The following is a 21,206-nucleotide window of genomic DNA, read 5'->3' as shown; positions in this document are numbered from 1 at the left end:
TAAAAGCAGCAAAGAGTCCTGTGGCACCTTATAGACTAACAGGTGTTTTGGAGCATGGGCTTTCGTGGGTAGGAAAGCCACTTAGTGTAACTAAGCTTTTTTTTTTCTATGTGCAGGGAAGGTGGAAGGGGGGAAGCAAATCAGGTTGGAATGTTTACTTCAAGGTTTATAAACGACCACTTTTTTACAATGAGACCACCCCAGCTCTGTGTTGCTTTCTAACGTTCAGCAGCTCTATTTATTTCTGGAAGGTTCAGTCTACACTGCAGTGTGGTTAGATTGTATAACTTTGAATGAAAATGCTGCTCCGTCTCTACTCGCCCGTGCGTTGCTTTCCTTGCAGCCCTGGGGCGGGAGCTGTTGTATCCCCCATTGCGCACCCGCCCCTGCATGCTGTGGAGTGGGATGAGCGCTCTGACCCTGGGAACTGTAGCGGTTACAGGCGCTGTACCAGGAATAAATCGGTCTGCAGCAGGAGCGCTCGCCGGAGTGCAGAGCCCCAGCTCCGCTCCTGCAGTGGGTGTTTCCCCGGGGCGCAGCCCACGGGCGCCGCGTGTCCGGCTGAGGGCGCCGGGGTGGGGCCCCGAGCTCCTCCCCGCGGCAGCTCCTGGCGCTTTGCGCGGCGGCGGCTGGCACCGCTGGGGCTCGGAGCGCGGCCGGCGCCAAGGCAGCCGATGTCCGCCCTCGAGAGGTACAGCGCGGGGCGCGGGCTGGCTGGGGCGGCTCAGCCTCCCGCGGGGTTCTCGAGGCAGGGCAGCGAATGACCGGCTCGCCGGGGCCAACGCAGCCGCCCCGGCCCGTGCCCTCGCTGCGGGGAGAGCGGGCAGGGGCTGGAGGAGGCGGGCTTGGGAGGGGCAGCAGCGCAGCACCTTCTGCTGGCCCCTGAAAAGCGTCTGGAAAAGAGGTTTTAAAAGTGCTGTTCCAGACCCATCCAAACACCTTCGGGGGCTTCTGCCTGTGTGTCATGTAACGGCCTGAGTCCCCTTGCTTTTCCTGCTGGCATTAGCTTACCCACTCTGCCATGCCCGGGCCTCGGTGGGTGTGTGCTAGCTAGACCTGTTAGCCATGTGAGAAGATAAGGCCTTTTTATCCTGAGTTCCTGGAGTTTTCACAGCTGCATTTGTATGTAGTGGATATCCCATGGGAAGTTCATGAGCCTCTATCAGAACAGTATTAGCTGTCTCACACCACTGGTGTTGTAGGGGTTTCCCCATTGTGCCCTGGAAACTCTTCTTGGCCCACAGCATGTGGGACTTCCAACCCCTGGACGTACACCATACCACTCTTTCACAACTTTGAACATATTCAAAAACACAATTTCAGATGTGCAGTTGGTTTTAATTGCCGTGGACTCATGTAGAATAACTACTTTTTCCCACCTGTGTGTTTTGGGTCTTTTAAGTGATGCCTTTATATGCTTTTGGTTTTGTATTTTAATTTTCACCTATTGTTTGCAGGCTAGGAAATTCATTTTAAGGTGACTTGTCCAAGGACAACTGGGATCGACAGTGTGGTTGTCTGATGATAAAGTGTTTGTCCTGATTATTTTTGGAGCCAAGATGAGTTATTAAAATTAATTTGTTGTATGGATATTACATGACCCTACCTGAAGGACAAGGCTGCAGAGCCAGTCAGCACTTAAAATTCCTGTGCATGCTGAGGGCCTGATCCAGTGCCCCTTGAAGTCAGTGGAGAGATTTCTATTGACTTCAGTGGGTGTTGGATTTGTTCCTGTCTGACTTGAGGTTGAAAATGAAAACTGGACTCCCAGTTCAGAACCACTGCAAATGCAACTAGGGCTTTGTCCTCACTAGAAAAAAAAAGTGCTTTGTTAACCCATGTTAAACTAACCTGTGTTAAAATCTTGGTGAAGACAAGGTTGTTGTAGTTTTAACTCATGTTAGCTAGTCAAGGTAAATTCTACAGTAGAATTTCCTAATCTTCAAGAAGTAGATTAAAAATAAAACTAATACTTACCAGCCAAATAAAGGCATTATTTGAATAAAAAGGGGGGGGAGGGGATGGAGAAGACTTAAGCATGGGCCAACAATGATTAAATGCTTGGGTTTACCTTGACCTGCTAATATGTTTTAAAACCTGCAACTGCCTTGTCTTTGCTAGAATTTTAACACAGATTAGTTAACAAATTTAAAAATGCACCCTTTTTCTCATCAAGAAAAGGCATCCGGCTTTGTCTTCGCTGCATTAAAAAGTGTATGCTTAAATCAATGTCATTATCTCAATGTAAAATCCTAGTGGAGACCAGACTGAAGTTTTCACCTCAGTGAAACCTGAGATCAACCCCTGCCAGCTCCATCGAGGTAAAAACTTACCTGTGCCTTATCTCCACTAGAGTAATACAGTGAGATGGCCACCTTGATGCAAAACCTCACCTTTTCTGCAGTGAAGGCAAAGCCCGAGGGTCAGCAATGGATGACTTGCCCATATGGTCGAGTCCAGCGGTTCTCAAAGTTGGTCTGCTGCTTGTTCCAGGAAAGCCTCTGGTGGGCCAGGCTAGTCCCGTTTGTTTACCTGCCGTGTCCACAGGTTCGGCCTATCACAGCTCCCCCTGGCCACGGTTCACTGCTCCAGGCCAATGGGGGCTGCGGTAAGCGACGCGGGCCGAGGGATGTGCTGGCCACCCTTCCTGCAGCCCCCATTGGCCTGGAGTGGCGAACTGTGGCCAGTGGGAGCTGCGATCAGCTGAGCCTGCGGACGGGGCAGGTAAACAAACCGACCCGGCCCGCCAGGGGCTGTCCCGGAACAACAGGACCAGCTTTGAGAACCACTGGTCTAGTCTACTTAGCTAAACTCTTTCTCGGTCTCTTAGCCAGTTGCATCCTATCCCAGGGGTTCTCAGACTTTAGTGCACTGTGACCTCCTCCTGACAACAAAAATTATTACAGGACCCCAGGAAAGGGGACCGAAGCCTGAGTCCCCATCCAAGCCTCGCTGCCTGGGGGGAGGGGCCAAAGCCAAAACCTGGGCAGTGAGGTTCGGGCTTTGGCCCTGGGCCCCAGCAAGTCTAACGGCAGCCCTGGCAACCGCATTAAAATGGGTTCGTGACACACTTTGGGGTCCCAACCCACAACTTGAGAACCACTGTTCTATCCTGTCCTTCAAGAGGAGCATATATGGCTAATTCTCTAGGTGCCCCTTCCAGAGTCCAGTGTGCAGAGCAGTTACCAGTGGATGGCATTTACAAGAATACAAGTGACCAGTGAATCAGCTACAGGTCACTTGTTCCTGTAATTTATTGCACTGTGGAATTTTATATGCTCCGATGGGCAGTAAGTAACTTGATCTCACCTATCCGGATTGAGGTTTTAGTTATTCCATTCTGCTAGGTAATTAGATTTTGCACAACCTGGTCGGTGGTTATAATTATGTAGCAGACTGAGTGTTTTGGGGGAGGAGCATTTTTATAAATAATTATTGTAAAGATCCCACGTATTCAGTGTATTAGCGCTCTCTGACTTTTACGGATGCTCATTTGCCCTGTATTTTAGCAAGAAAGGGCTTTTGCTCTCTAAGTTGGATGATGACAAAGTGTTCCACTGTCTTCTTGTTTGGGGCAAGTCACTGCGCCTATCTGTGCCTTAGTTTTCCCACTTGCAAACCTGGAATGCTGTTTGTCTTACAGGAGGATCGAGAGGCTTAATTACTTTTTGTAATTCGAGAAACTCAGGTAGAAAGTGCTATAGAAGTGCAGCGAAGTATTTTAACATATAGTATAAGAGAGAATTAGAAGCTAGCAATGTGTCTTGATTGGGAGAGGCGTGTTCGTCTAGCAGCTCAAACATCAGATGCTGTTTTTCTGTTGCATAGAAGAGGTGTCCGGAGGAATGTAAGCATGAAGCGGTTCATGGCGCTGCTTAATAAAAATAAAAACAAGGACCCTCCACAGGCCAAGCTGCTGGATCTAGCAGGACAGCTCTGCCACGATCTTCAGAGCATGTCTCCCAGCCTGGAGAAGCTGGTTGAGGCAATGATGGGGTGCAAGCTTCAGGAATATTTCCTCACCAACATCAATGTAGTCCGAGCCTGTGTGCTTGTCCATATCCACAGAGGTCAGCATGACACAGCCTGCAGACTCCTGGAGGTAGGATTGTGTTCTTGGTCACTTCAGTGAAACTACAGGGAGGGCAGGAAGTGGTGTTAGACACGCTATGATAACATACATGTCAGGGGTCAGAACATCAGTGTTACAGCAACAGTTTGAGGGAGGGGTATACAGTGCTGAGCTCTGTAGGGAAATCATGGACAAAACATCTGTTAGTAAAAAAAACAATTTTGGGAATGTAAAAGACTCCAGGGACCTCACAAGTGCAGTTCCCATTGGAATTGGGATCCTTCTTGTGCTTAAAGCTTACCAACCACGTCCTTAAGTGTCTTGCTGAATCAGGTCCTGAGTGCTCAACCCCTTGTAGGATTGAGCCCATGAGTGGGATGGTGTGAGGAAGCTTGGGCTGCCAGTGATCATGCTGTGTGTGTTCTGTGGAGAGAAGAGACTTTAGTTTCCAGAGCTGTCGGCTTAGGACCATTCACCAGGACTAAATTCACCGTTTTTGTTTAAAAAGGCAATAGGTGCATAATGAGCTCTTTTCTGGCACGAGCTGTCCTGTGCAGGTTTGAGAAGCAACAGTGGGCCATGCAAGAGACTCATACTTTTGGGGCATGCCGCCAACTCAGCTGAATCCCTTTCAGTACATTTCAGAATGCTGAGGTTTTTTTCCCCCCTGTAAAAGTCATTGGTTGACTGTCTGGAGAGGGAGTGCTCAGCCCTACCATTGTCTTAGTGTTGCAGGACAGAAGATAAGAAGGAGCTGCTGCAACTTTGGAATGAGATCCACTACCACAAAGTCATGGAGAAACACCACACAGATTCCCTGACACCGGTGCAGAAATTCCGGTGCAGGAAGAGGTACCTTGGCAGTGGGATGAGCTGGTGCTCTTCCTTTACTGTGATTTGGGGGTGTGGTGGATGGAAACTAAAAGGCTGTATTTGCATCCTAAGATGGACATTTCTTGGGGAACAGGTTTTACCGTTAACTTGAAACTTTGGCCTACTCCTATTGCAATCAATGGCAAAACTTCCATTGAGTTTAAAGGCACAGTTTTGGGACCTTGGTGATTATACTTCCTTTTTTGCACAGGAATCCTCCACCAGTTTCCCTGTGTCCTGAAGGCATAAAGAATCGAAACTATCCAGAAAAAGTGCGCCAAAAGCTGCACAGATTTGCTGCAAACGTGACAATGAATCCAAACAAGGATCAGCGGGTATGGATGCTATATGCCACAGTGTTACTCAGGCTGTTGCTAAATGTTGCCTTGCCCAGGAACAGCAGCAACTACTGTGATCAAGGCGACCTAAATGTTTCCAATCTAATCCCTTGTTTCAGTCAGTTTGGACTGAAGTTTCTCATGTTTGATCGTTGCCCAAAGGGCGTTTTAATATTTTTTTTAAGCTTAAGCAAAATAAATTCAGTTGTTATGTGGAGCAAAGAAGTGGGAGAAAAAGTCTTCCCTGTTATAATAGTGTTTTAACAGTTGTAGGTGTGGAAATGGCTGGGTGAAATTTGGCAGGGAAATAGCTCTCACTAAGAAGCACTGTAGGTGTTCTGGTGCTAACTGGTTGTGATTTGACTGAGTTATAACCCATTTAAAAGTACATTGAGTTTTCTTGCTAGACTTGTAAAGTTTGCAGCCAAGATAGTCAGCCCTGTGCATATGTGCATCTAGCTTAGCTGGACAGAGACAAATGTAGTGAAAGTGGCCTCTGGATGAGCCAGGACTTGGCAGGAATCCTTGTCTGATTCAGTGGGTTTTATAAGGTAAAAACTGCAGCACTCCTAAAATCTTCACCGAAGGTGCTCCCTTCTTCAAGCCTTCAAGGTGTGTGGGGAACAGGTTATTCTGGGCATGATTAGCTTAGTTCTGCATTGTGAAATTTGTTTTGTTTTTTTTTAATATTTTTCATTAAAACAGCAGCAACTTACAAAAATCTGTGTTAAGAGAATGCTACGGTTGCTCAGTTAAGCACTTAAGTCAGGAAATGACAGAGGAAAGTAGCACACTAGACCATAACGTTGTCCTGTTGTGTGTGGGCATTATGATACATGATCATGTAATTTATCTAGTAGTTTAATATAATAATTTTTCTGCAGCCTTAGATATGTGCATGTGTACTGCTTTGAGTCTCTTAAAGTTATTTTATGCAATGCACAGGACAAGCTATTCGTACGCAGTATTCTACTGATAAAATATAACAACATAGAATAATAGTGAAATTTGCTAGCATGTATAAGGCCCCCAAGTTTGTGACTAAATTAGCCTTGTAGTTAACTTCCTAGTTCCCTGAATTACACCCCAGGAAGGTTGCACTTCTGATTGAAAAGAAAATATATAATACATGTATGTTGACTAAATTATTAAACTACTTACTTGAGAGAGAAAAAAATCTATTATTCTATGAATAGCCAAAATCAGTAAAGACATAGTTTCATTATCACAAGAATAATATAGTAAATTTAAAAGTATGAAAATATATTATAAGATGCTACACATGTATCTAACATAGAAAAAAATTGTTATGCTGTAGTTAAGAAATCTATGCTCATTTTAAGAAAGATTATAGTAATGAATATATACAAAGGAGAAGAGTAAAGGTTATATGTGCAACCTTAACTGTGGCATTTCTGGACTTTAGATTGTTTAAATCAAATATTCTCTTAATTTAGAGATTTTAAAGAGATACACAGGAGATTTTTAAAACCTGTTGTAGATTATTTTTTAAGGCCAGAATCGACCATTATGAAAGTTCAGTCTGCATAAGGCAGACCATCGAATTTCACCCAGTGATTCCTACATTGAGCCCAATAATTTATGTTGCAATAGTAAATTACCTTCACTTTTAAAAATTTGCTTATTTCCATTAGTTGGTTATTTATATCAGTTAAATTACAAATAAGGCAAAAATCCATTGGAATTCTTGGGGTTACCTTTCTCAAATAGGATGTAAAGGGAGAGTTAACTTTTTCTGTTCTCTTCCTCCTTATGAGCTGATCAATCAGTGGGAGCCATGCATGTTTTTCCAAAAACCTGCATGAGGGTCTGGAAGCTCATATTGTCTGATCGCTTTTGGAAACTGGAGGGACGAGCATGGTTATTTGGATGTGGTTTATTCTTTTTCCCTTGGTTACCTGGATTTACAGGAGGGTTTGGCTCAGGATATGAACCTGCAGCCAAATCAGGTCTATAACTGGTTTGCCAATTACCGTCGTCGTCAAAAAACACGGCTCAGTCGGCTGGAGAAGCTCATCAGCTCAATCGATGAGGAGCCTTCAACTCGCCAAGCAAAACATCAGCCTGACAGTGGATCCTGCATTCCACAAGCTGCAGGTTGGTCTCCTCCCAGTGGGGTTGGGATGTGGGTCCAGGCAAAAGGAAGCCTGTTTTAGGATCATCTCATGATAAACAGAGGGGCATTATTAGCTATCCCTGCTTCCTTGGGATCAGTAACTCAGCATTACTGAATCAAGCAGACATGGCAGGATTATGCTCTGGTATACAGGCCTCCTTTTTGTGCTGTTAGAATAATAGACTCATAGAATATTAGGGTTGGAAGAGACCTCAGGAGGTCATCTATTCCAATCCCTGCTCAAAGCAGGACCAACACCAACTAAATCATCCCAGCCAGGGCATTTGTCAAGCCGGGCCTTAAAAACCTCTAAGGATGGAAATTCCACCACCTCTCTAGGTAACCCATTCCAGTGCTTCACCACTCTCCTAGTGAAATAGTGTTTCCTAATATCCAACCTAGACCTCCCCCACTGCAACTTGAGACCATTGCTCCTTGTTCTGTCATCTGCCACCACTGAGAACAGCCTAGCTCCATCCTCTTTGGAACTCCCCTTAGCCATCAGTGTGTGGAAATAGGGAGTTTGTATCAGTCACCTCCTCCCTGCAATGAGGGCAGCACTCTATTCCTGTTGGGCATCGTTGACACAGTGGGTGTCAAAAGGGTTATAGCAGAGTTGCTCCCTAATGCTGCATCCAACTGTTACCATGGTAGACACCACTCTGGAGAGGTTATAGCAGCTGTCATGGCACTTGACAGTGCTCATGCATTGGTGCAGTTGGCATCTGGTTCCTTCCATCCCCACACCTCCATGGATGTAGCATGTCACTTTCCTAATGTCTTGTCCTTCACCAACCTGGCAAGTGAAAATCCGAAGGTTTGCACCTACATCTCTCATGCTATCGAAATGTTTTGTCAAGGTTGGACTGGATGCAAAGTGCCTATCTCGGTCATGAATACTAAGAGTTGCTAGCAACAAAATAATAGTTTATAAGTAGAGGAATCCTGCTCCGCAAGCTAATAAGTGGGGTAGCCCAGTGCAGACTTGTGACCCTGGACCCGCAATTCACGCCAGTAAAACTCAGTACCAAACCTGAGCATTTCCATTGCACCCTTCCAGGGTCATAAACAGAATTCAGTCATTAATAATGATGAGGAGAGCCCGGTTGTATTTGCCCACTAGCACCAGCCTTTGTTAGTTTACTTTCGGTGTCACAGCTGTACTGACCCTAGGGCTCCCAGGAGTCTCGTGTCACCTGCCCTGTTCTATCTCTTGCAGCGGCATTTCATGCAGGTGTTGGCTCAGAGCAGAAAGAGATTCTTACCCTTGGACCCTGTGGTCCGGGGTGGGAGCAGTCAGCTGCGGGTCTGGACTGTTCTGCTGATGGGACCTTTTCAGAATTGCTGGAACCCAGGTGATGTATGAGGGAGTGCAGTGATTGTGTGACTTTAACCTCCCACACAGGACTAACATTCCCATCAAGCTGGCAGTGCCCAGTGAGACCAGTTTGGAGCCTTGACTCCTTTCATAGGTGGGAGTGATCAGTGCCCCCAAATCAGCTTCAGCCATTCTGAGCAGCTGGCACAGACTCCCCATCCCCCTGGACTGGTGCTCTGGGGTTCAGTGGGCAGTCACTCCTTTCTAGGAGAGAGGGGGCTTGGGGTGGAGCTGCTTTAGGTACTGAGCAGCTCTCTCTCCCATTGAGATATGATGATGCTCTTAGTAGAGCAGTAAAGTCAAGCCTCTCATTCTCTGTATCGCTACAGCTTTCTGCAGAGCAGTGAGTTACAGGAAATGAGGTCTACTAAAACTTCAGTGACCCCTCTCAACAGTGAAGAGCCAGCAGCTTTCTGCACTAAGACTGAGCATGGAATAAGCCTTAGCTCTGCCACCATGGAGACCAGACAGATGTCAAGTTACACTGCCACTAGCCCCTGTCTGGAGAACTTTGGCCTGTGCTCCTGTGGCTCACATCCCTTCCAAACAGAGCATCTGGACGCAAGGCAGCCAACTACCAGTGCAGAAGGGGTCTCCGGTGCAAGCAGTCAGTGCCCTCTGTGGAGCCCTGGTACAGCAGGTTAGTGGAACTGCCCTCTGTTCAGAGCCATTGTTGGTTTGAAAACTGCTTGATTTTTTTTGTCTTAGACCTTCCTGTTTCCATCAGCAGCTCCTCTGTCTAGTGACAAGCAGGGTAGCTGGGCTTAACCTGAGCTCTTGGATCCTGCTCCCAACAGGTCAGGGAGCAAGTCTGAAAATCTAGACCACTGGACTTGACCTGGGTTTATTTTTACCCCTGTACCTCTTTGCTCAGGCTGCTGGCCCTCCAGCCACTTCTGTGAAGCCACACTTACTCCTTAGCCACTCCTCTGGCCAACTCCCTTCAGCTGTTTGCTGTTCACCTTACTCGGCTGCTGGCTTTTAAGTATTTAAACCCCCTTGGTTCTCAGCAGCCGAGTGCTGCTTGCCCTGGCACTGGCTAGGCAATCCCTCTCAGCAGGCACTCACCTCCTGGCTGTGTGTCACTCCAGGGTACCCAAGCCCTCCTGCTAGCAGAGAGTATCAGTCCTTCAGAAGCACCCCCTTTTTCACTTTATTTTGTCCTTACTAACTCCTCGTCTTTCCTACCTCTCCCTTCCTTTCCCCTGCCTTCTCACTTGCTCCATCCTGTCTCAACCCATGTAGTTCACTGATCCTGCAGCTTCCCCTTGTCTTCTCCCCCTTCTCTGGAATGGTCTCATTTGGACACATTAATTCATGTCTCCAGAGCCGAGAAGGGAAGTTGGATGGAAGAAGGTGGGGAGAGGAGCTGCCAGTTGTGCAGCAGCTAGGTGCCAGCTAATTACTGTGGCTGGCCATAATTGCGGGTGTGGGATTATGGTGCGTTGGTCACGCAGCCTCTGATGAGGAAGGCTGGGTTTGTGGGCTGAGCCTTGTTATCTGCAGCTCTCTTAACATTGGCATTTACTCCAGCAGGTGTCAGAGCTTCTATGAGCAGGGTCCCTCGAGATGGCTGTATTGAGGCCAGTTCAGAAAGCGTCAGTCACCAGGCAGAATTAGAGATTGAAAGTTTCGTGCTTAGAGAAGGACAGCTAGGGTCCCTGGAAGCCATTCTTCCCCACAGGTAACGGGAGCGGAGGACACAACTGAGAATGGAGGTCTGTGATCAGTCCTTTCCCTGGTCTCCAGCCTCCCTGCCTTTTGAGTAGGGCTTAGGGAGCAGTATGATGATACTTCCCACTCTGGGGGCCTGATTCTCCCACTGCCCTGAACTTGTATTGACGTCTTCATCTGTGCTCAGTGGTGTGAAATGCTACATAATTGCACTCACTGTGCGCAGCATAAATGGCTCCACGTGGTGCAGGGCAAAGGAGAATCAGGCCCTCAGTCTTGTAAAAGAAGGGATAAATCCATCCCTCCCACTCCCATCTGAACTGGGTTCAGCATCTGAACTGCTTGCCCAGCTTGTTTCTAACAGTGGATGCCACACATCCTGACTGTGATGGGCCCATCCTCAATCCTGACAGCTGGGTCTATGGAGCCTGTGAATCAACCTGAAATAGCTTTTGGAGATGCACAGCATCAGGACAAGTTTGTTCCATACAGCAGGCTATCAGAGGTGGTAGCCCCTGAACTCCAGCTGCGCTGTCTGTCTCCTTCTGTGCCAGGGTTTCTGTCTGTACTAGATGTTTCATTGTTGCAGGTTTCCCCCTGCAGGTTTTGCAGCTCATGGGATACAAAAATGTCCTGGTACCATCATGATGTTACATAGCAGTAGATGCCACAGAGCAAATATCATGAAGTTACTTTTGTTTGCTGACCTGCAGGACAAAATAGAAGCAACAACCTCCTATCCCAGCCTTTCTCCTCCATTTTTTCTACCATTTGTGTAATAATGACATTATCAAACACTATGTAATTAATTCTCACAGAAGTCCTAGTAGGTAGGTAAGCATTATTATCCCCATTTTATATATGAGGATACTGAGGCATGGAGAGGTTATGTGACTTGCCAAGGGCACAAAGGGAGTCAGTGTGAGGGGTGGGAATAGAACTCAAAACTTCTCATTCCCAGTCCCCTGCTGAAACATCTTGATACTTTTCCTGTCTTCCCCACTTGGCCTGGTGCCTGCAGCTCATGCCAGAACTAGCATTTCAAATATCCTATATTGGGTGGTTTGGGATTGCCCAGGCCTGGGGATTGTAATAGACGCAATGGGGCAGGGCTGCAGACTGAGTTCTGGGATTCACACAGTCTTAAATAGCAATTAACGTTCAAGAAGGATCATAGAGGAGCTGCTGGTGACGTTCTGGCTGGATTTAAAACCATATGTTCTGTTTCTGGAATGAATCATATTTATTTTTAAAATATGTTCTGCAGTTAGGGGAAATATATGGTAAATGTCTCCTTGTTTCAGTATGTGACTTGGGTACATAACCAATGTCAAGGAGCTGCATGCCATCCCTCCTTATCATACTCCTGGCAGTGGTAACCCTTGCTGATTGCAAGGACACCTAGTCATGAGGACAGAATTAGTTTCTGCTTCTCCTATCCCTGCTGCGACTGCTGTACATTGACTTATTACCTACCTCAGTTTCTCCCAGGAGGGTCCTGAAATTGGCACAAGATGTAGAATTTTCAAAAGTGACGTAGGCATTTAGGGACCTGAGTCTCATTAAAAGCCAGTGGGACTTAGGGGCTCGTTAGTCACTTAGGTGCTTTTGAAAATGTTACCCATGGAGACTGGAAGCCACAGAGGATTGTCCTTAATTGGTATGGGCTAGACCTCTAATCAGTGGACATCTGGCCCAATGGTGAGAGGGGAATATCTTTGTGCTTTTGGGCCACTGTAACCTCAGCTAATCTTTGTCTCAGAGGAAAAGCTCCGGTTCCTTCCACCCAATTAGAACAACAGTAATGAATACTAATATTGCACTTGGCTCCTTCCATCTGAGGATCTCAGCTATTAATGAAAGGAGTCTCTCAAACACCCTGTAAGGCAGGTCAATGGCATTGTCCTCACCTTGCAGATGAGAAAAATGAGGCCTAGAGAGGGACATGAATTACCCAAGGTCAAATGCTGTTAGTGCCTGGAATGGACTTCCAACCACATGCTCTCGCTACCAGATCACCGTCTATCCCTTATTGGTTGGTGACAGTTACAGGGACAGATTAACAGGTCAACCGAGGGAGCCTCAGTCTGCTTCTGTCTCATTGTAAAGGAGCTCACCCTGACTGGACTGAGCCTGAAAGCTCATTAGAACAACTCCAGTAGATTTTCTGCATCTGTTCATAGTCTGTTTTAAGCCCCTGGACTGTATCCAGATCCGGCTTTGTGATTTGCAGGGCCCAGGGGTGCAAGGAATGAGTGTGGGGGAGGAATCGGACTATCTGGTCATGCTGCTGGGTGGGACGAGTTGTGTCCAGCAAGTAAACTGTGACTCAGTGTGGGTCCCCAAGCAATGGCCAACCTTGCTGTATCCTCCTTCCTCCTCTGGTTGAAGTGGGTGAAATTTGGCACAGCTCATGATTCATGCAGAGCAAAACTCCCTAGTGATGGGCATTTGAAACAAAAGCCCATTCACCCTCATGAAGCAAGAAAAGCTGGATTTTACAGAGAGCATATTGGTTTAGGATGTACAAATGCTTCAATGGTCATTGCAAATTGTGGATGCTGTCTGCATTGTTGGGACCCTAACTCAGACTGCTGGGAATGCTTCTAGCAATGGGTCCTCTGCTCTGCATCTGCTGTAAGCCAAGTGACAGTGAGGAGTGTTGCTGGGAGCAGGATGGACAGTGCTGCTAACACAGCAGGCAGGATCTGGATGTACCTCTGAGACTTTGAGATGGTTATTGAGAGAAAGGGAGAGATGCGTTCATCCCCTCTGCCAGGCCTCTTCCTTCCTTGGCCTAGCACCTGTGTCTCTGTGCATAGCCAGCATTTCTGTTCTGACCTTTGGGAAAGCCCAGATGTGAAGTCTGGATGAGAGGCAAACTGCAGGCTGAGATCTGAGACTCTCCGCTAGATGCCTTGAAAGACTGTAGAGGCAGCACTGAGGATGTTTTGGTTAGTTCCAAAAGCTGTGTATCTTGACTCTAAAATCATTGTTTTTATCATATACTCCAGGATAGTCACAATCCTTGGTAGATGTCTCCTTGCTGTAGTGTGTGTTCTGGGTACATAAGCAAAATCTGGAATCTATGTGCCAGCCCTCTTTAGCACTCCTGGCAGTGAGAATGCTCTCACTGCAGGATCTGTTTAATCATTCTAATAAGGGTGGAGAGGGGGCGTGGGTTTATGTAGTGCTCACCAGTATGTGCACAGAACCTTCTCCTGCAAATGTTCCTCCAGACCTGTCGCTGGGAGGCTAAAGTAGATGGTGGATGGTGCATAATTGCAAAAGGAACACAAGGAGGTCCCAGGTTCTTATTTGAGCTAACTTGTTCTGATGTTTTTTCCAGTTCCCCTCAGGTTGTGCTTGGCAAATCCCAGTGCCCACCAGTTTCCACATCCCATCTGGAGGAAATCCAGGCCTTGGGACACAGCCAGGTAAGAGAATGCACCCAACCTGTAAAGGAAGAGACATCTAGAGCGTAATTCTCTCCAGATGGAGATGTGACGTAGAAACTAGGGGGTTTCTTTAAGGATCATCATGATGGGATAGGTAACAACAGCATATCCCATTGCTGACCTTATTAAGATGTGCTGAAAAAATGCATGCAAGTGTTCTATTTCCAGGCTCTCCCACCAGAGGTAGGTCCCCTCCCCTGACCAACATTTTCAAATGTGGCTGCCTAAAATTAGTCACCAAAATTGGTATAAGCACTTAACTTAGTGCTTTGATTTTGATAGATGCTGAGCACTCATAATTCCCATTCATTTTCAGAAGAGCTCAGCGCGTTCAGTACATGTTGGGTGCTGGGCTCTTTTGAAAGGGGGTGCCGAACTCCGTATAGAAGCTGAGCTCTTCAGAAAATCCAGCCTTCCTTGCAAGGGAGCCACCTAGCTATTCCACCCGCAGCCTTCTACAAGGTGGCATTTTCTTTAGGAGATTGAGCATTGACTGTCTAAGGTTTAATTTCCACTGGCTTTCTCCCTCAGTACAGGTGGGATTTATCTCTTTGTTTTTAGCTCCTCCCTCAGCCATGACATCATATCCCATCCTATAAAAGAAAGTGAAGATATTGGTACATTTTGGAGTGTTTCTTTTTGAGGCAGGTGTGACTAGTGTTCTCCTTTCTCCTTTACTATTATCTTGATTCCTGTGTCCCTTAAAGGTCTTGGATCCCTGTGTAAGGCAGGCTAGCCTGGCTCTGACATTCATGTACATTGACTTGGATATTTAGGGCCACTGCCTGTAATCTCAGGATATTTACAGTGTGATAAGATTTCTTCCTATGAAGAATATAGACTCCTTCAGTGCTGTCCATTGCTTACTGGCTTTTGCATGCTCAGAGGCAAATCCTTGAAATGGGAATAGCTGATGAGCAATTTGGGTTTCTGACTGAGAAGCCTGCTATGGGGAATCCCCTGTTGCTCAGTCCCATTATTCAGTCACAGAGTCCAGTAGGCATTCAGGAAGGATTAGCTCCTGGTGGCATATTAAAGATGTTGATTCATGTCCTAGCAATTCTTCTCCTTTTAATGCTCAGAGACGCCCCTCTGCCCCTAGGTCTCCAAACCCAATCTAGGCAAGTTGTCAGAAGCCAATTCCCTGGGCAGTGTCCACCAAGTACTAGAGAGGGATTTTATTTCACGTAAATTGCTTATCCAACCCTCATTAAATTAAACATATGTCACTGTAGCTGCTGATTCAGCAGCCCGTATTCTTATAACATATCATTTAACTCACTGTTTATGCACACTGTCAGAGGTCTGCACAGAACTGTGTATTGCTAACCACCCTAGACTGTGCATGCTTAAATGGTATGCACCTTCTAACAGCAGCTGTATGGTTTGAATTAGGGATATGAAATATTAAATGGTTAAACCGTTAACCAGAAGTATTAGTCTCACTGTTAATATATTGCAGTTAACATTGGGTTGGGGTTGAGGGTGGGGGTGTCATATAATGGGATGGGGCTGCAGAAGCGGAACTTTCCCAGCCTCTGAGTTCTAATGTTACTATGACAACTCAGTTGTCACCAGCCAGGAAGGGAAGGGAGGGAACACATGAGACTCCACCCAAGCTGTTGGCATGACCCGATGTGTGATCATGTGTCTCTGCCTCGTGGTGCCACAGCCTGTCCCTGGCCCCCTATCCACACAATTCGGACAGCTGCAGCCCGTGCTCGCTCAGGACTCTAAGTGCTCGTCATGGGTGTGTCTGGACACCCAGCCCCACTGTCCCCATGGCCTCCTGCGGTTGCTGTACAGGCTGGGGCTCTGGGGTTCATTGCCTCCATTTGCACACCCCCTCCTGCTGGCCTATTTGCCATGTGTCTGCAGCGGCTTTCAAGGGACCCAATCAGGTCAAAAATCATATATTTAAAGCACAAATCTTCACTTGGGTGCCAGTACTAGGCTAGTTCGGCCTCTGAAAAATGACAAAGATAATATATACGTGGGGTAGATTGTAAACTTGTTAACGATCAAGCCATTAACCGATATAACCGATATTTGAATAGTTTAAATAGGTTCCTTAAAAAAACAATATTTACATCTCTAGTTTGAAACTATTCTCCCAGTGTCATTAGCATTTTAGATATGACATTCATTACAAAACGTTTCTTACCGCCCCTGAAAAGGGATTTTTTTCCCCCTTAACAGCCATCTTATAGAAGCAGAAAGCAATGCTGCAATAGGAAATAGTAAACAAAACAAATGAGTTAGTTTCCTTACTAGATGACCTGCTTTTTAACACTGCTTTTTAAGGCTGCAACGTCCCTGAGGATGGCAGCAAGAAATTCACTATGGGCCGAGAGTTGTGGTTGACACATTTCTGAATTGGATGGTAATAAACATACAACTAAGAAATTTCCATCTGACATCCATTTTGAACTACCTGTCACGTTTATATCTTGGCCTCAGATTTATTAGCGTAGAGAGCACTTTGCGTCAGTTTCTGTTTTTCTTATACTGATAATGTGCTGGAACAAATGTTTTGAAAATATATTTTAAAATGTCTGTTAACTCTATTGTGGGAGGCAGCTGCAGCTCTGAAGACAGTAACAGAAAGGCCCTTTGAGCCTCTAAGAGTGGCAGGATGAAGATCTTTATCTTGGAAAATGACCTTTTTACAGCCATAACATGAACCAGATGCGTAGGAAAGCTTCGGACACTGATGATGAATGAGCTTTTTCTAAGATTTCCAGGGCTCATAGTCTCTCTGTTGCTAGAGCTTTCACATTTCTCCCATCTGCAAGGGGGACATTGTTGGTAAACAGTTTTTCCCTTTCGCTCTCTCACTCTGTGTAATGACTTGCCCTGTCAGTACTCAGGAAATGGAACAAGAATACCTCTTGCATTCAGCCCCCTCTGTACATATACCCCATTGTCACCCCGGTACTCTCACACACATCTGTGCTCTCCTATCTCTGCTCAAGAAGGAAAACAGGAGCTCCTCTGCAGATGGTAATTGCATTCTTAAAGGAAGTGTACAATGAAGCTTGTGGTCCTTTTATTGTCTTTCAGGTACTGGAGAATCCACTAAGTGATCCCGTGAGCAGCGACACATTCTGGGCAGCATGGCTACTCTTTGAATTCTCAGTCGGTGGTCGAATGTAACTTGCACAGTGAGACTCTGTATGATGGTCTGCAGTTCTGCAGTGATTGCCCCTTTCTCGCCAAAAGAGGCAGTCAGATAACACAAGGAGGTTAACTGGGAAAGGAGACATTTTCTAATTGTTACCAAGTTGATTTTGGCTACAGTTTTATCAAGAGTTTTAAAAGTAACAAACAAAAGCAATGCTCCCTGTGGTTCTTGCAGATCACAGACTTTAACTGGGACAATTTGAAACTGTGTAGCCGTTGCAAGTATTTAGTCACTGGTTCTATGGAAGTTAAATTGTTCAGGTCACCCCGTATTCATAACTGTGTATCTGGACGAGATGGTTCTGGGTCCCTCTATTGTTGTTGTTGATGAAGTTGTGTAAAAAGCCCCTCAGTTCAAAGGGAGTAAAACCTCAGAAATGTCATCTACAGTGTGGATGCCCTGTGGGTTTGTTAGGGCTGGAGAATTTGGGACCTAGCTGAGCCTTGATACAAAGCTGTCTCCTCCCACTTCTGCAGTTCACCTGTGCTGTGAATTCTGGGGCACTCCAAATCCCATAGTGCCATAGATCGCACATTTTGGAGCACTATAGAATTCATAGCACCCAACGAAACTGTATTATAGAGGATGAGATGGGGAAAGCCAGAGTGTCAGGGCCCAGTAGCAGGTGGACCTTGAATTCCCCATGAAGGTCAGAGGAATGGAGAGGGTAGGGACATATGAACCCTTTCAATCCACACTTAGAATTCCCAACTCCAGCTGGACAGGAGCTCTGCAACTGGTCCTAATGGTTGCCTTTCCCACAGTCTGCAAAAGAGTGAAAATGAAGGCCTGATTCTCTACTGCCTTGCACTTACACCTGTACAAAGTGAATGTAGAACACTGCCATTTTCATTCGGTAGCATATTAAATTGACTTCGCGTTTATTTTGCAGGTACACATTGACAGCTTGAGGTGCAGGGCAGTGGAGAAGCAGGCCCTGTATGTCCCTGAGTACCTTGTGAAGCCGCTTTTGGGTTGTGCAGCCCCAGATTCCCTCAGACTGCAGGAGTATGTGGCCTCTAATAGAAATTGATAACTGTATTCAGCTGAAGTCTAATACCTGAATATTGGGCAAATATCTGAGGCTCATCACAGCTCTGATCGGAGGAGTACACTGCTAACAGTTCCTCTGTTCAGATACTTTTTCCCAAATCAGCCTTCAAGCCATCTGCTTCTGCTCCCTCTCCATTGTATTTTTTTTGTTATATCACAGATCAGGAGCCCTACACTTTTCCTTTTATCTCATCCCGGAGCTAGAAAATGGAAATTGTGAGAGAAATAGGGGAGAGGAGTTCATTTGGACCCAGGCTTAAAAACACTGAGGGGCAAATCATTGTTTAGCTTTTTAAGTATTTACCACAATTGTGTACTTTTTTAAAAAAGATCGTGGATCACAAAAGAGGATCCTTCTTGCCCAGAGTCCAGGCTTAGGGTTCATTGGTGGAAGGCTGATGTCCACGTTGACTCTCTTGTAATGAAGTAATTTTGCAAATAAAGGTTATGAGTGGACATCTCTCTCTATGGTTCATTTTCCACAGAGTAGGATATTATGTGGTTATAAAAAGACTTTTAAAAAGCATAATTCCACCAGGCCTCAGGTATATTTGTGCTACTGCAGGGTGTGCAGGCAGCTCCCTCAGGAGTCCATCTCTATGATTCTTACCAAAGTCTCAGTACCTGTGCTGGCATTTGATTGCTTTTTCTAACTTGGTTTCCAAACCTTTTGCATCTGAGACACTTGTGTTTGGAGGGGGCTATATAAGATTGTTGCTGTTTTTTAATGAGGGGGATTTAGATGAATTGGAGTGTATATGTGGTCAGGAAGGAAGCAGTCATTTGATGTAGTGGAGGCAGAGGGCCTCTTTCAGGTCATTTTGAAATGTGTTGTTCCTATTTTAACAGACTGGCTTTGTGCTGTCATTTTCAACACTGGCTAGTTAACCCATCCCTCTCATGTGTAGAATAGTCTTGCAGCATGGAAGGGCTGCCACAGGCCTCTCGTCGTTCTTAAAAAATACATAAATAATAAAATGCAGAGAAGAAAATGCTGGTCCCTTTAGAGAGCTGATGTTTCAAAGCAAGTCTCAGTCCTGCTTCCTTCTGCCTCCTGATTGGGTATGGATCCTGGTCTGCCTTTAGCAACAGAGACAGATATATCCATCTCCTTCGCAATTGGCTGTAGCATGCTGTTGCGCCATAGCAACAGCAGAAGATGGCTCGGTCTGACAGATACATTAGACTGCAGTATCTTACAAGAACAATAAAGCAATGGGCACTTCCCTTGTGTATCTAATGTGCAAGTGGCAAATGAATAAATAAGCATATTCTGGAGGAAATGCTGGAATCTTCACAAGACGTGGAAAAATAAGCACGCACGTCCAGAAACTGCTTCTAACAGGCATTTCCAGTGTGAACAAAGGGCTGCATTGTGATCTCAGTGACTCTGGTGTAAAATCCAGAGTTGAAATGGCGTTCTGTTACCCAATTCATGAGGGATCCTGGTAAATGTAGACATAGAACAGAGAAGGTATTTTATCATTTACCCCAACAGAATAATCTTCCGCTATCATTATCTATGATACAGTCATTCTGTGGTATGTGATGTATATGCATGGAACTGTGGAGGGTTCCATGTCACTGTTACTGAAGAGAAATGCCTTGAATTAAAAGGAAAATTATGCCTGTGTCGTAGTGAGGCATATTTCTGGCACCTTCTGAAACATCTGGTACTGGCTACTGTCAAAGACAGAACACTGGATTATTAGACCATTGTCTGACCCAGTGTAGCAATTCCTACATTCTTATTGATTAAAATTAAAGACACCATTTTCTAAGAGAAGTAACATTCCAAGGCTTGCAGTTGTTTGAGATATCCTATTTTGTGAGTGCTGGAGGCAATTATCCTTTGATCTCTTACCTTACAACAACAGTCCACCTTGTAGTGTTTTATTTTTTTTAAACTATCCAAGAATTGGGGGGGGGGTTTGTGATGCAAGAATGAAGCTCAAATCCTCAGAACTCCTGAGGTACACTTATCTGGAGGCACTGCTAGCTACTCCATAGTGAAATTTACATAACGATTTGCTCTTAAAGCAGGAATGAAACCGCTCTGTTTCACAGTTTGTTTGTTTAATTAAGTTTCCAAATTTGGTACAAGTGCTCTTCAGAGGACAATTGAATTTTCTAGGTCATTTCCCAGATGAAATATTTTATTACTTCTCTTACCTGATCATTTAAGTCTTGGTCTATCGTACCCAACAAATTAAAAAAAGTGTGTTCTTCATATTCATCTGCAAGATGCATGAAGTCAGGTGCCTGAAGCAGAACCCCAATCTGACCCCCAGCCAGTCTTTGCATCATGTAGCCTCAATAATACTGAATTTTTATGAGAGACTTTGAGGAGCTAAGTGCAGTTGAACAGGTATTTGGAAAAGACATTCTTGCAGAAAGTCTCAAAGGATCTGGCTTTTCATGTTGACCTACTAGGAGCAGAGTGGAGTTCAGAGATATGCTGTCATTTCCCCATCTGTAAGCTGGCAGACTGGATCCATGGTGAGGGTATAGAAGAAAAGCCAATGAGTCAGCACTGTACATCAGTGACCTGTATTGCTTGATCCTCCCTGCCCTACAAAAAGTGGTGCTGAGAGGAGTTAGTCTTTAAGGGAGAAGGCAGGGAAATTATTTAAATAACGTTATCTAGCACTATCTGGGTCAGTATTAAAATCATCCACTTTGCATCTTGCCTTGTTCTAGTTTCCTGTGCTTTACAGCCCTGGTATTTTGCTGTGGCTTCCTAAAGGTTTTGCCTGTTGATACAATACAGTCAATAGAAACTACAGGAGTGCAGAACTAAACAGGTTCAGAGTAGCCCAGCCAGGGCAATATCCTGTCCTGCCTACTGTAGGTGTGCTCAAAGGAAAATGGATGCAAAGAAAATCTTCACCTGTGCAACAGCAGAGTAGGATTACAGTCCTGTGCTCCCTTCAGTGCTAGACCAGGACCCAGCTAACACAATGTTGACCCAAGAAGTGTGCTACACCTGTTTTGGGAATAGCCAGGTCCTTCCCTCCTCCATGCTTATGCTGCCATATG

At 45.6% G+C, this 21,206-nt stretch overlaps 1 protein-coding gene and 1 long non-coding RNA gene across 5 annotated transcripts in view; one reads left to right on the top strand and one right to left on the bottom strand.

Annotated features, from left to right (window-relative positions):
- Nucleotides 1–2,738: 2,738 nt before the first annotated feature.
- LOC115660794 (anomalous homeobox protein-like) lies at nucleotides 2,739–19,607 on the top strand. Of its 2 annotated transcripts, XM_030582501.1 has the most exons (8): nucleotides 2,739–4,102; nucleotides 4,800–4,924; nucleotides 5,157–5,280; nucleotides 7,215–7,401; nucleotides 8,640–8,775; nucleotides 9,128–9,438; nucleotides 13,822–13,909; nucleotides 16,994–19,607. In XM_030582501.1, exons 1-8 carry the CDS (start codon nucleotides 3,758–3,760, stop codon nucleotides 17,010–17,012), a joined length of 1,335 nt encoding a protein of 444 aa, XP_030438361.1. In that variant the 5' UTR covers nucleotides 2,739–3,757; the 3' UTR covers nucleotides 17,013–19,607. The 2 variants fall into 2 exon arrangements, with proteins under 2 accessions (XP_030438361.1, XP_030438360.1); XM_030582500.1 differs by lacking the exons at nucleotides 13,822–13,909; nucleotides 16,994–19,607 and adding an exon at nucleotides 10,332–11,067.
- LOC115660797 overlaps nucleotides 4,047–21,206 on the bottom strand; it is a 31,455-nt gene continuing 14,295 nt past the window's right edge. Inside the window, exons 3-4 of one of the 3 annotated variants that reach the window (XR_004002938.1) lie at nucleotides 4,374–4,495; nucleotides 4,047–4,134 (exon numbers count right to left, since the gene is read on the bottom strand). This is a non-coding gene — a long non-coding RNA (uncharacterized LOC115660797). Of the gene's footprint in view, nucleotides 4,496–21,206 lie in introns of all 3 variants that reach the window. The other 2 variants (XR_004002939.1, XR_004002937.1) reach the window with 2 other exon arrangements.

This window comes from Gopherus evgoodei, chromosome 13 (genome assembly GCF_007399415.2).
Source record: "Gopherus evgoodei ecotype Sinaloan lineage chromosome 13, rGopEvg1_v1.p, whole genome shotgun sequence".
In the NCBI taxonomy this organism is placed as follows: Eukaryota; Metazoa; Chordata; order Testudines; family Testudinidae; genus Gopherus; species Gopherus evgoodei.
Note: the sequence above shows the minus strand (reverse complement) of the source record. Positions and strands in the feature narration are given on the sequence as shown.